Source organism: Brienomyrus brachyistius, chromosome 21 (assembly GCF_023856365.1).
Source record: "Brienomyrus brachyistius isolate T26 chromosome 21, BBRACH_0.4, whole genome shotgun sequence".
Taxonomy (NCBI): domain Eukaryota; kingdom Metazoa; phylum Chordata; class Actinopteri; order Osteoglossiformes; family Mormyridae; genus Brienomyrus; species Brienomyrus brachyistius.
This window is the reverse complement of record NC_064553.1, coordinates 3,829,999-3,843,710: the sequence shown is the minus strand read 5'-3', so window position 1 is coordinate 3,843,710 and position 13,712 is coordinate 3,829,999. Positions and strand designations below refer to the sequence as shown.

Below are 13,712 nucleotides of genomic sequence, written 5' to 3'. Positions count from 1 at the left end.
ACCATGATAACATTCCAAAAGCCTTTGGTGATTTTTGGTGGTTTTTCCCTCTTTGGAAGTGGAGTTATTGACATTAACCGTTATCGTTTTGCACTTTGCAGACGGTCCCTAAGCTGTCCACTGACAGCGGACTGCTCATAGGGAGTAATGTTATCCGTATTTCTTTAAATGCGTATTGTTTCGACGAAAATCCGGTTGTAGCTCATTGTCTACCTTACCGCCGTTGAATAGCCCCGTATATTGTGTTGTAAGAACGTTTCGTTTAAGATTTATTGAGCTTCGAAGTTCGAATCTGTCAATGTCTTTCCAACTTTACCAAACTGCTCTTTTGAGTCTCATCTTGCTGGGAAATGACTGAGGAGCGCTCAATGCTCCTAATGCAGATGCAAGACTGCGGGGTACGAAGGATTACGCGCCTGGGGGGTTTCAAATGCTTGCGAATGAACTATGAATAAACTTACCCTATCTTAACAGATGCTATACAGATCGCTTTGGCAACATATTGTAATAGTGGGTCGCTGAGCCATGTTCTCCATAATTAAACGGCAGACACAGTTTGGGATTCAATCAGCATATGGGGTTCATTACACCCGTAACACAGCAATCACACACAGTCGCACTGCCCAACGTGCTCATCGACTCGTTTACCACGCACACACACACACACACACACACACACACACACACAAAATAAAAATAAACATATATGACATAACGCACAGCACATTTATAACAAGACATCGGATTACTGAGAACTATTTACAATCTGGCATCAGTCCGACATGCCGCGCTGCTACCTCTGCGCTACAATATTTTACAACAATGGCTTGATTAGATTTCTTACCTTAATATAAAATGGGAATTTCTTTGTCATCTTTAAGACCTTTAGTGCTGCGTTTGCACCTTGGAGGATGTAACGCAATCCATTATGCGGTTAACTGAATAACTCAATGAAATCGTAGAAGCAAAGCTCAGCATTATTTACATTGTACTTCAGGGTTTCCGGACAGAAATTGAACACACAATGACAATGTCTAGGCACGCAAAATAAAGAGAAAATGATAGTTATGGAAAAAAATCAAACAGTATGTCTTGCATTTGAATATATAAGGACATCTAATGTTAAATGAATTCGCCTCAAACTGTTATATTCCAAACAACTACTGCCGTATTTGTAATTAAAATGTTTTTAAACCCCTCTATATCAATTCCGTAGACTAGCCTCCATTTGTGACCGTGCTAGGATTATGATTTAGTTCACTTGGTATACCTGTATATGATTGACTGTATGATTGTGTGTATTACTGTACATCTTGCACGTCGTGTGTACATGAAGACGTGACGAATGGCAGACCTTCATAGTCACGCTAAGTTTAATGCACACAGACCTCAAAGCAAACACAGCTGACGGTATTTTGCACTACGAAATTCTTAATTGCTTTTTATCTACATTTGTACTGCCGTGCAATTACATACCACACGCAAACAATTATTTATGTGGCTCTCAGCTCGTTCAACTTGAGCACGTTTAATAGCTTGTGTGTAATTATCCCGAGCTCTTTGAATGTTTAATGCAGTTCAGTTCCATTGTTGTTTCCGAGCGTTTAACCCTACCGTCCACCAGAGGGCGCCGTTACACCAGTCCAGTCTGGCTTCCTTTGTTGTGCTCGGGAAATAATGCAGAGCATCAGTACCAGTACAGGAATAAGAAGCATTATTATGACAACACATGTATGTTATTCATAGGATATGTCTATGATTAAGACATTAATTGAATTCATTTTCAACGTATCTTTCTGTTCCCAAGTTAGACTTTTTAAAGTAGAAATCAGCCTATCCCACTACCCTCCAGCTCCCCCATCCTGTTTTGATGAACTGGTTCTCAGCACTGATTCTGGCTGCCTGCAAGATGTGTGAATGTGGATTTTTGTGTTGAAGTTACACGCTCCTAATTGTAATGCGAATTAAATCCAATTTGGCCTTCTCTGTCTCAGTGCGCCGCGGCCCAGCAGAACAGTGACTCAGAACCAGTCCCTTTATGTTCGAAATCAAAGAGGTCATTTAATTCCAGAGAGGGACACAGAACGAGGCACCTGTGCCCCGCAATGGGGGCCATCCTGCAGGGATCATGCGTCACGCCGCCGAGTCCGAAAACGACTCGGGAGAAAATGTCAGATCACCAACCGTGCGGCGACGGTCACTTTAGGCAGATTCTGCAGGAGGGCAGAAGATGCAGCAACGCCGGCTGATAATTCAGTTAATGAGGCAGCCTGGCATTTCAGTATCGTTGCCCGTGGTGGATAAAAGACAAGGAACTCATTACTTTTCTATGATTTTATATATCAATATAGATATTTGTCAACAGTTTGTATTCATTGAGACATGAGTGAGACCGTTTTGGCATACACATCAGACGTTTCATGTAGATACAGAGGCCGGGACAAAAACCCCCCCTACATCCCCCGCCCACGCATTTAAAAATGTAAACAAGGCACCAATAAATTAAATAACACCTTTGCATACACATGAATCTACTGTGTGAAATGGAGTAAAACTATATCCACACACTTAGCTTTAAAGAAACAACCAAAGTAAAACGAAAAAAAAATATATATACTTTGGCAAAGTCATTTTATGTTACAGTCAAGTAGTAAAGAAATTCTAATGGCCGTGTGTACAAGTTAATCCATGTGTGGTCTACACTTCTGCCTAGAATCTTATATACATATTTGCGTTTACAGAAACATTTAAAACCTTATCAAAAAATTCCGTCGTATGAAAACATATTTACAAATCAGGATTTCAAACCATTTTACAATGATAAACGTCCATATTACTGTCCCATGTTCACACTTACACAGTGTGGTGGGTGTTTTAAAAGGATTCTGTGCAACAAATCGCCATTAAAAATGGATCCTTTACAGAGGAATGACTGACCAGTTCCCACCCTCACCAGCCCCCCATAAAACCTTGTTTATACTGACACAAAAAAAACTATGAAAATATGACCTCCCCCCCCCCAAGTAACACACAAAAACATAACATGACATGAATATTACAATTAGAATCAGGAAATTGATAGCAATAATACCCTGGGCCCATTTTAAGGGCAGAAACGCCCACGCGGGATACGCAAGGGTGATTGGGTGCCGAGATCCAAACAGAGGCCACGGATTGGCCTAGCCGTCCAAACACCCGGCAGCTGACTAATGAGCTCTGGCCCTTTTGAGACACCTGACCTTTCAATAATGAGGATCTAAGCAGGACAGAGGTCAAAGTCGCAGCGGAGGGTAAGATGGCAGAGCAGTCAAACGCCCGTTTAAATTGACCAGCAATACCTGTTCCAGGCTCAGCGAGCAGACAGCACTGCAGCACACAGGCTTATCCAGGAGACAGAAATGACCTCTTCAAGTTTCACTCTAGCTACCGGGGGCCCTCTGTTTCATCCTGTGGGGTCTCATAGCAACATGAACAGCGGGCCGCTTGTTAATCAGCGGACCTCTGCAGGAAAACACCAGCGGCCATCGCTAATCAGAAAAGGGAAAGTTGGTGATTTAGAAAGGTTACTGGACTTCAGTGCCTGGCTGAAGTCAGAAGTTTCACGGTGCTTCTTGTTTTAGTTATAAGCTCTGCAGTCTCCAGATACTATCCATCTCCAACACAAACACGGACCTCAATTACAGCAGGCAGATGGAGGCTGAGGAGGTCCAGAATGAGTGAAAGTTTCACCTCAGGAGGCTTCGGCCGTTCTCCGATAGACGGGAGGCCATCTGCACACCATTACACTTATGCTAATGGCGCATTCCCTGGGGTGACCAGAGGAGGCACTGTTGTTTGATCTGGCAGAGAGGCACGGTCCAATCAGAGACATTTAAACACTTAACGGGCAAGGGGCCATTTCCATGACTGGCGCTACCTGTCTCACGTTGCGGATGCTGTTATTCAGCAGCCCACACTGAGCAAACGTGCCAATTACGTGCGCAAGCCGTGTGAGGACCGCCCACCTGCCGCAGCCTGTGCGCCCGCACATCAAACAGATGGAGCAAAGCGAAACTGAAAAGTCACTCAGAATTAGCCGCAGGCCCCTGTAACTGAAATATGAAGGAGCGCCAATTCGAATGATAGATTTCCAAGGTGGCCGAGCACCATACTCGCATAACACGCGTATCCCTCCTTTTGTTCTGCATGTTCGCCATCTTGATCTAGTGCATCCATGGCATGGAGGGAAAACAGTGAATGAGCACATGACAACTGTGAGAGAAAGGAGGGGGTGTGGCCTCTTCAGATGGCCAGACGGTCATGTGACCAATGAGCTTTCATTTGTATTGATTAGATACCTATCCCATGATTCTACACACCTGCTTGATTCCAAACCTGTTGGTCCTGCCTCTGCTCCATCACCAATAAACCTCTGTCTCTCGGCCAATTCCCCACGCCACATGATGGATTACCACCACAACCAGGGATGTCATTCTTGCGCTTACAAGAATGTGAAATCCTACTGCTCACTGCAGGCAGGGGGCAATCGCTCATCTCACTAGCCTCACCAGTCCTCGCAACAGTGCCACCTACTGACACGGATGTCCTACTGCATGTCACGTTTTTCGTGTGAACTGGGGAGGAACGGATCTGAGATGAATGAATGTGGCAGAATCCACCCAGACACCATAACTAGTTATGGATTAACAACCATTAATTCTTAAAAAACAATATATCTACATTAAAATAAGAGATCCAACACATAAGAAATATTTCTTGTTAAATGTTTGCATGTTAAAAACACTGCACTAAACATATAAAGTATAAGAAATACTCTCAAAAATATTTTTTCTTAAAAAATGGCATGCTTGTATCACATATTGAGAAATTCAATGTATAATACAGGCACAATATTGCATATATGAAAATGCAAAATACTGTTATACACTTTAATGTCGTGAGTACGTTTTAATTCACAATACATTGCTTTCATTGGGTAGCATCAGCATTTTCTCTTTTAATATGTAATCTTTTGCATTTCGCTTCTACTTATATGGCCGCGTAACACTTTCATATCTTAAAAGATATTACTTCTATAAGACTTGTCTCTACTCATCTTTTTCATTCGGATCCTTTGTCCAGAGGTTAATCGGCCTTCCACAGCAGTATGAATAATGCAGGAGCTCCCAAGAAAGTGCCGTGTTCCATTCAGCCATATATTAAATCTCTGTATTGGCTACCCAGCCTGAAAATCCCCAACCAGACGTGCAGACGCTGCAGGTTTCACTACGATGATGAGCTCGATGAACAGCATCTTGCTGTTCCCAGATCAGTCACCTGCATGGAAAAAGTCACAGCAAGAGCCACTGCGCTGACCTCTGACCGCGAGGCATTGTGGGAGCAGAGTCCCTGCACTGGAGAACACAGCCACGGTCACCAAAATCTTCCCCAAAACCACCCCTTTCTTGTGCCCTGTGATGTCCCTCAGCCTTGCTGAACATTTATACCTTAGACTGACTATTAATTCCAGTGAGGACTGCAGAGCATGCTGGGTAAAATGTTGTCTAGCGAGCAGTGAGCTTAGATGTTATTGAATAGCTGAACCCAAGTTCCACTTAAGGATTCCCCGGGAGACGATGACATTTCAGATGTGAAAGATGTGAACATCAGTGAAAGACTAACTCAAGCGCCCCCTAGAGGGCGCACAGGAAGTGTTAACACATACTAAAAATGCTGCCAGTTATTTTGTCAGCCACTGCAGCTGGCACAATGCGACGTGAAACCGGCCAAAACCGGCCCATTGTGTCGACAGCCTTGGATCGCGGGTGAGCCATGTCTTTTGTTCCACGCCATGCCATCTCCCAAAACGCACAAGACCGCAGGTAGCCAGCCTGACAGCTTTTTTGTCAGCGGGGACGCTGGGCAGCGGGACGCTGGCCAAGAAGCCAGTTTGGCTCATGGGGGCAGCCCAGTCCGCACCACCGTCCTTGCTGTGTAGAAGCTGACTTATAACCACATTGCAGGAATCAACAGCCAGCACCCGAGAGCAATTTCAGAAGACATTTCAGGTTGAAAGACGAAGGGAACAGCAGGCTGCGGCATCGCTGAATGCGTGGGAATGACGTCATCACAGCCTGTCCCATCTTTCTAGGCGTTTCCGTTCTTTGGGGACGAGGTGGGGGCCTGGAGCCGAGCAAAGAGGCCGGAAGGTGATTCTGCTTGATCGAAGGCCTCTCGTACGGGACATGAGAGAACGAGGCGAGTGACAATGCTAAAATGCATCCATTTGTGACCCATCAAAAATAACACTCTGTTCCCAAACTCGGTATAAAAAAAGATTAGGTAAGATTCTGCAAGTCACCGGTCACGGGGCTGGACTGGACATGACCGGCATCGCCTAGGCGACAGGGTCGTTGTGCGTGTGCCAGAGCAGCTGTCCGTTCCTGGCCGAAGCCTCACTTGGTGCCAGAGAGCGCCGGCTGTCCCACGTACCAGTGTGTCCCCGGATCAGGTGTACTGGCACCCCCTAATGGCAGTGCGATGAAGGGCTGACAAACTCCGCCGGCGACTCCGCTGCTTGCTGCCAGGGCTGGGTACACGTGGCCCAGCGACTCGGTCCGGCCGATGTGGATCTCGTCCTCCTCCCCCTCGGCGCTCTTCCGGTACACGGGGTTGTCAAAGTTCATGCTCTTCGTGTTCCTCCGCCGCCAGTTGTGCCAGATCAGGTAGCCGCCGCTACACAGGAGGCCGGCGACCACTGTGGCGATGACAGGAACTGCAAGCGCTTAACACACAGCCCGCCAGCGGGGCGGAGCATTAACACGAGCCAATCGGGAGAGGACACGTCAGGATACATGCATCCAGGGGACTGAGTGAGCACACTTAAGACGCATACTTATAAGTGCCACTGGCTGCCAGCAAGACGAGCTATTTTGACCGTGTGAGTGGATGGGGGGGGGGGGGGGGGGGGGGGGGGGGGGGCACAAAAAGGTATAGTGATGCTCACACAGGAAAAAGGCACAAGCGAGATTTAGAAACAAAATAGAGAGCTATTTCAGAGAGAGAAAGGGGGGCGCTCCGAAGCCGGCTTTCAGCGCTGAAACCCCCACCAGTGGCCCCACCTCCAGATTATTGACAGGACCCACAGCCAATGAAATTAACCGGTGTCATCATCACTGAATAGCAGTGAGGCTCTCAGGTGAGAAGTTCCCTTGCACGAGGCTGCCCTTCTTAATCCGCTCGCACCAGTGAGCGGCAAAACAAATCATTTTCCTTAAAATCCAGGTAACGTGATCTCAGTGCAGATGAATCCCAGTACAGACAAAACTGCCCTAATCCTGTTACTTCAGGCACTGAGGCTTAACGGGACATGAATAATAAGCAAGAGTATCGGATTGGGCGGGGGGGGGGCTGCTGTGTTCTGGCACCTACCTATAGGGATGACGACGCTCAACGCTGCCACCACCTGGTTGCCAAGAAGAAAGTGCTCATTCCCAGCTGCAAAGAGACAGGGGTATTTGAGTTTTTCGAACGGAGGAAGAGCCTGCCAGTCACTCAACAGGGCAGCCTACAGGCAGGCAGGCAGCCTGCAGGAAGGCAGCCTACGGGAAGGCAGCCTGCAGGAAGGCAGCCTACAGGAAGGCAGCCTACAGGAAGGCAGCCTACAGGAAGGCAGACAGCCTGCAGGAAGGCAGCCTGCAAGAAGGCAGCCTACAGGAAGGCAGACAGCCTGCAGGAAGGCAGCCTACAGGAAGGCAGACAGCCTGCAGGAAGGCAGCCTACAGGAAGGCAGACAGCCTGCAGGAAGGCAGCCTACAGGAAGGCAGACAGCCTGCAGGAAGGCAGCCTACAGGAAGGCAGGCAGCCTACGGGAAGGAAGCCTACAGGAAGGCAGCCTACGGGAAGAAAGCCTGCAGGAAGGCAGCCTACAGGAAGGCATCCTACAGGCAGGCAGCCTACAGGAAGGAAGCCTATAGGAAGGAAGCCTACAGGAAGGCAGACAGCCTACAGGAAGGCATTAACATGTGCTGTACAGCTTACCCTGCTTAAAAAGCGCCTTCAAAGCTACAATAAGGGAACACGTACCGGGGATTAAAACCCTGTTCTGCTGAAGCTGGTAGATTGCAGTCTCTTATACTGGCACTTTTTAATGTTCTGTGCCTCGCTGTTACAGATCACTGATTGGGAGCCGCCCTGCGGGGGAGTGATAACCAGCAGCGTGCCGACTCCTGCAAGCAGCACCTTTGCATGCGGAAATCGCACGCAAGGAGTCCAATTAGTGTCAGGAGCGACAGGCGCCATGTTAAAAATAGAAGAGAGGAAGTCTGGGAACAAAGTGTCATGACTGACCCTTAGACTACAAGGTGTGGGGGGGGGGATAAACCCCACATAGCACAGCAAGTATTTTCCCATAATCCTCAGTGGTGTCTTTGCATACGACCAAAGCTTCTGGGGGTGGGAGATCTGAATTGCAGGCATATACAGAAAAGCCAGCTGGATGCCAAAACCACAGCAGCAACCGGAGAGTGGAGCGCATTAAAAATGCATTTCAGAAGAATGCCGTCCGTTTCCCTGATAGGCAGAGGGACGCTCGTGGCCGTAATTAGCTGAGCCACGCTCCGCAAGACACCTCCTCGACAAAGGGGAGAATCACTAGGACCCTTCAATGCCAGGCGCTCCTCTGGGCGATCTTAACAAGCTGTAACGAGGGGGTGTGACGGGAACGGTCGGGGGCCTGCTCGCCGCAGACAGGAACTGCACCCCGCATATCACCGCGGGCCTTCAGATCGCCATGCCCCCTCCCCGCCAAAGCTGGTTATAGAATGTCACGTGCCCTCTAAGTGGAGGTGACAAACTCACAGCCCGAGAGTCTGCAAGGAGGGACGTGAGAATCTCGTGTTTTGGGGAATGACGCCATTGTGTTATTTTTCGTATTTTTGGACCCAAATATCTGAAGCAAAGTTGCCTCGGAGTTTAACCATAGGCAAGATCTTTACCGATTCTCACACACTGATGGCGGCTTCACAGATTCAGCATTAACCCCAAGCTGCTTTTAAAATTCACTCCTACGGTCACCTTTCAGCACATAACACCCATGATCCTGGTGCTGCCCAATCTCAAGCTGATGTGGCACATTACTACATCATTATTACTACATCATTATTACTACAGCTTCCCTCTGGCGCCCTCTATAGGTCATATCCAGCACCTCACATTCATCACACTCATTTGCATATTCCCGCACTGCAGCAGTCCATCATCCTCCATCCTCCTGCTGGAGTCTGCAGATTTCTATAAGCAGAATTCATTTGTTTTTCTATTAGATTTATTTGCATTATTACCCGTGCACCGTTGTTTCGCTTATAAACAGTAACATTTATTATATGTGAGGAGAGCCGGCTGGCCGCCTGCTTACAGTGGTGGGACATGTTGGTTTTCTCCCCCAAGGCGCGATCGGGCTGCATGCTGGGGGAGGGCCGCAGGGCCGTGGGGGCCGTCCTGCTGCCCGGGTCGGAGGACCAAGGGGCTGGCGTGTATGTGGAGGTCTTTGGGGACACGGACACCCTCGTGGCCGCAGGGGGTGCTGCTATAGTCCCAGATGTTCCAGCTGAGATGGTGGGGGTGCGCCTGGGGGCCACGGGAGTCGTTTTGGATTTGATGGGTGGTGAAACTGAAAGACAAGGAAGCCGGTGAAAAATTGAGAGAGCATGAAGTGAAAACAGACCTACTGTCTAGGAACAATCCTAGCCCTTAGGCAGGCAGACAGACAGACAGACAGACTTTCATTAATCCTAAAGGAAACTGCAGTATGGGGGCTTAGTGAGTAACACTGACACCAGAGACCTCCAGGGCTCGTGACCTGTCGCTTGTGTGTGTGGCTTGAACATGGGATGGAGGGACAGCGGTAATATGATGAAAGGTCATCATATCATGGAAAGTACCGTTATATTAAGAAAATGTTACTCCTCATATAAAAACACTGAGGCCGGATTTGTACCTCACATGACCCTGACATTTGACTATACACACGTGACTCCAGTGCCGCCACTCCAGTGGACAGGAACAGACAGTCAGCCAGTATGGCGGGGGGGATGAGGCGGGGGGCCGAGGGAGCAGTATTGTCCACCTCATTCCCATTTGAGGACACCCTACGCTCTTACAAACTTAGCTACTGTCGGCTCAATGCCCTGAATCGGTTCCTTTTCTCGGGATTCATGCTACTGCGTCGTGCACTGAGCGGTCACAAGGAGGCATGGCCTGCAAACCGTCGCAACGGGCAGCTTAACCAATCAGCACAGGCGATCAGACGGTGGGGGAGGGGCTCACCTGGCACGCATTTCCGCATGTCTGGACCCAGCTCCTTCCCGGCAGGGCATGCGCAGGTGTATTTAGGGGAGTGCTCCGTAATTTGGGGGGCTTTCAGACACAGGTACTCACACCCCCCATTGTGCACACCCCCCATGTTACAGCTGTCTGGTGCTGTGGGGTCACAGACACACACACACACACACAAACACAACATGAATTTAACCAAAATACACAACTGTTGATAATAATGCCCATATATTCTTAAAACAGACATGAGTCGTGCTTTCAGTCTTAAAAACAAAAGGTTTGAGTACATCCACATCAGAGTCTGCTTCCGTAAGACCCATAAAAACCTTCCTTTATGTCCAGCGGAAAGTGAATAAGACGTTACTGTTCCCTGCCCGGCTTGAGAGAGTTATCACACGTTGGTTTCAGAGCCTCGCTACTTCAAGAATCAAGACATTTGTGTTTAAAAACCCGGCAAACTTCCTGGTCGTGTCTCACAAAGGCCTTGAGCAACAGCGGCTTTTAGCTCCTTGAGAGGGGTACCCACAGCAGTATAAATCCTTACCCTGGCAGGATTCGGTTTCATATTAGGGAATAATTCACTTTGGTTTCTTTAAAAATTATACCTTCTGTCTGACAAAACGCATACAAAGGAAACCGTGGGGCCATTCATGAATAATTCATGCGGCGATATTTGAACACAGCACGTTTTTCCCTGGCCATGTTAATTGACACACTTTTCACTGCTGCGCACGTTTCCATAACCTCTCCAGTTCAGATGTTGCTTTGACTGCTTCCGGTCAAACTGCACCACAAAGGAGACATTAGCTACCTGAACCAGTCACCTTGTTTTTAGTAACAGCAATGTAGGAATAAGGCAGGAAAACCACACACACACACACACACACACACACACACAGTCTCTTCCTGCTCCACATGAATACAAACAAGCTTGCAAAGATCCCTCTCTTCTACCAGGAAATCTTCACATGTCAGAATCTTGCAGCCCCAACCCCCCCTATTCCCCTATAGTCACATATCACTTCCTGTTTAGAACCCGTTTATCACCCATAACAGCCAATAAGAGGTCACCACTGTGTGAGCCTGGTGCCCAAAACCTGCCAATCAGTCTTCTCCGCTCCCTCTGCCTTATTAAAATTGATTTATTTGTAACACTGCCACCAAACTGTCAGCCTAAATGTATGTTACCTTGGAGAAGGAGGGAAGCTGCGAGATGCACCTCAGGCCCGGGGCACTGACCTTTGGGCTGCCGCAGCTCATGGAACACCACGATGTCGTGCGGGTTGTTCAGGTGTTCAGCCAACGTGACCACGTCGCTACCTGTCAGACGGTTGGCGCTGAAAATGGCGTCTCTCTGCAGGTCGGTCCAGTACAGCCTGTCCTGCAGACCAAGAGTCGGCCTGTCGATCAGCGGCATTCAGAACAAACCCCTGCAGGTCCACCATAAACACCCACCAGGTGCTATCAGGAATTTGATGGATGCGGTCATGTGATCTGGCTGAGAGGGGGCTGGATGCAGACTGCACAGTACAGAATATCCAGCCGCCTGGTGGGTTAGATGTCTAAATTCCAGGCTCTCTGTGGGGGAGGGGGGGCTTATTTTCAGTTTGCACGAGTGTAGTATTTTTTTTTTATTTATCCTCTCCCCATCGCCCTCTAAGGAAACCTTGGACAGAAGTAGAAATATCTGGTTGCCTTGGAAACAAAAACAGGTGAGCTATAAGGGAAGCCCAGCCCTGTCATCATGTCAGCGGAGTGTGGAGCATGGCTCTGTCACGCCACCCCCTGCCTCACCAGCCAGCGCCCATATGGCCGTACACCAAGGCCCCCCCACACCCTGGCCTGTATTTCACCACTAAGTGGTAACCTTTCCAAGCACCTCAGTTAATTAATCATTCCTGCATTTAAAAAATGCGGCATAAATAAATCCCGGGAGCGCCGCAAGAATCCCCGAGCGGCACAGAGCCGTGTCTGGGAATGAGCAGCTTTAGCTGTTCCTGTAGGGAGGCTTTTAACAAATTATCTATCCACAGGGGCACCGATTCAGCAAGCAAAAATACAACAGCCGTTCCCATTCCGGGATCTAAACCGGGTGACCAATCCAGCCCCTCAGCTACTTCACAGGTGGTCATCAGGTCCAGTCCCACTTAATATTCCTGCATTTCTCAAGATTGAGGCGGCAGGGCACAGGGAAACACGCAGGCGGTGAGCCTGGGATGGGGGTACAAGGTACTGGCTGGGCTGCCCCAAAAAGGCCACCGGCTTCACGCTAAACCCGGATGAGTCACTCCACCTCGGCAGGTTCTGCCTGCCAGGCTGACTGGGAGAACATAAAAACACAACAGGCTCCGAAATGTCATTAACGGCGGCCCTGAGCCCTTGGCCGCCTTCTCCCGAGGCGTGCGGCGTGACACAGTGACAGGAATGCTAAAATCCCCTGGTACTGGTGTGTGAACATTTGGGGGGGGGAGCAGGGGGCTGGGGGGGGGGGGGGGCTCTGGCAATCGCAGGATACGCTCCACACGCACCGCAAATAAGCAGCCAAATAACCCAGGCAGCATGTAAATATGAAATATCAGGAGCCGCAAAGATCATGTCAGCTTCGGGTTCCTGACGTAGCAAGAGGAAGGTTTAAAAAGGGCTGTGCTGCGTCCGGTCCCACGGGGGTCAGTCAGCCCCCCCAGTGAACATGCCGAGATTTGATGGCTCCCACAAAAATTTCCGGGCCGTGCATCCCAACCCTACTTCAGTGGGCCCCGCCTGCTTTTTGCTTCCCAGCTCCTCGGCGCTGTGTGTCCTGACCCCACTTTGGTGGGCCCCAGCTACTCCTTCGCGCCGTGTGTCCCAACCCCACCTCTTAGGACCCCGCTGGCCACCCACCGCTTACCTCAAACACGGTCAGGGCGAAGGGGTGATTCAGCTGGTCTGCCGAGGACAGCAGCACCTTCCTGTTGGTGCCCGTGAAGTCGATGCTTGAGATGAGATGGAGTTTAGAGTCCACCCAGTACAAGCGTCTGTTGGGCAAGTCTGAGACACAAACCCAAAATAGCCCTGAGCACATTTTTTTAGGCCACATTCTCATCCCTGAGGATAATTAAAGCATCGAGATGCCCTGTATGCTACCCACTCCATCCATCTCTGCTAACTCCTAGCCGACTGGCTGTAAATTCCATACTATAGAGCAGGGAGACACTCTTACTCCAGACTCGAGTCCTTACCCAAAGTGATGCCGTTGGGCCACTCAATCATCTCGGACACCAGAATCTGGCGGTCCACTCCGTTCAGGCCCGCCTTCTCTATTTTAGCCTGCACTCCCCAGTCAGACCAGTACATAAATCTGAGAGAAGAGAGACGCCAATTGTATTGTACAAGTCAACATGGGTTCCACCCAGGGGTGT

At 49.1% G+C, this 13,712-nt stretch overlaps 1 protein-coding gene across 1 annotated transcript in view; it reads right to left on the bottom strand.

Annotated features, from left to right (window-relative positions):
* Positions 1–6,136: 6,136 nt before the first annotated feature.
* The window catches only part of LOC125716443 (low-density lipoprotein receptor-related protein 8-like), a 76,627-nt gene continuing 69,051 nt past the window's right edge, over positions 6,137–13,712 (bottom strand). The window contains exons 15-21 of the mRNA XM_048988728.1: positions 13,533–13,651; positions 13,202–13,341; positions 11,554–11,695; positions 10,306–10,458; positions 9,395–9,649; positions 7,411–7,476; positions 6,137–6,736 (exon numbers count right to left, since the gene is read on the bottom strand). Coding sequence (XP_048844685.1) covers positions 6,435–6,736; positions 7,411–7,476; positions 9,395–9,649; positions 10,306–10,458; positions 11,554–11,695; positions 13,202–13,341; positions 13,533–13,651 — 1,177 coding nt within the window. The 3' untranslated portion in view covers positions 6,137–6,434. The remainder of the gene's footprint in view (positions 6,737–7,410; positions 7,477–9,394; positions 9,650–10,305; positions 10,459–11,553; positions 11,696–13,201; positions 13,342–13,532; positions 13,652–13,712) is intronic.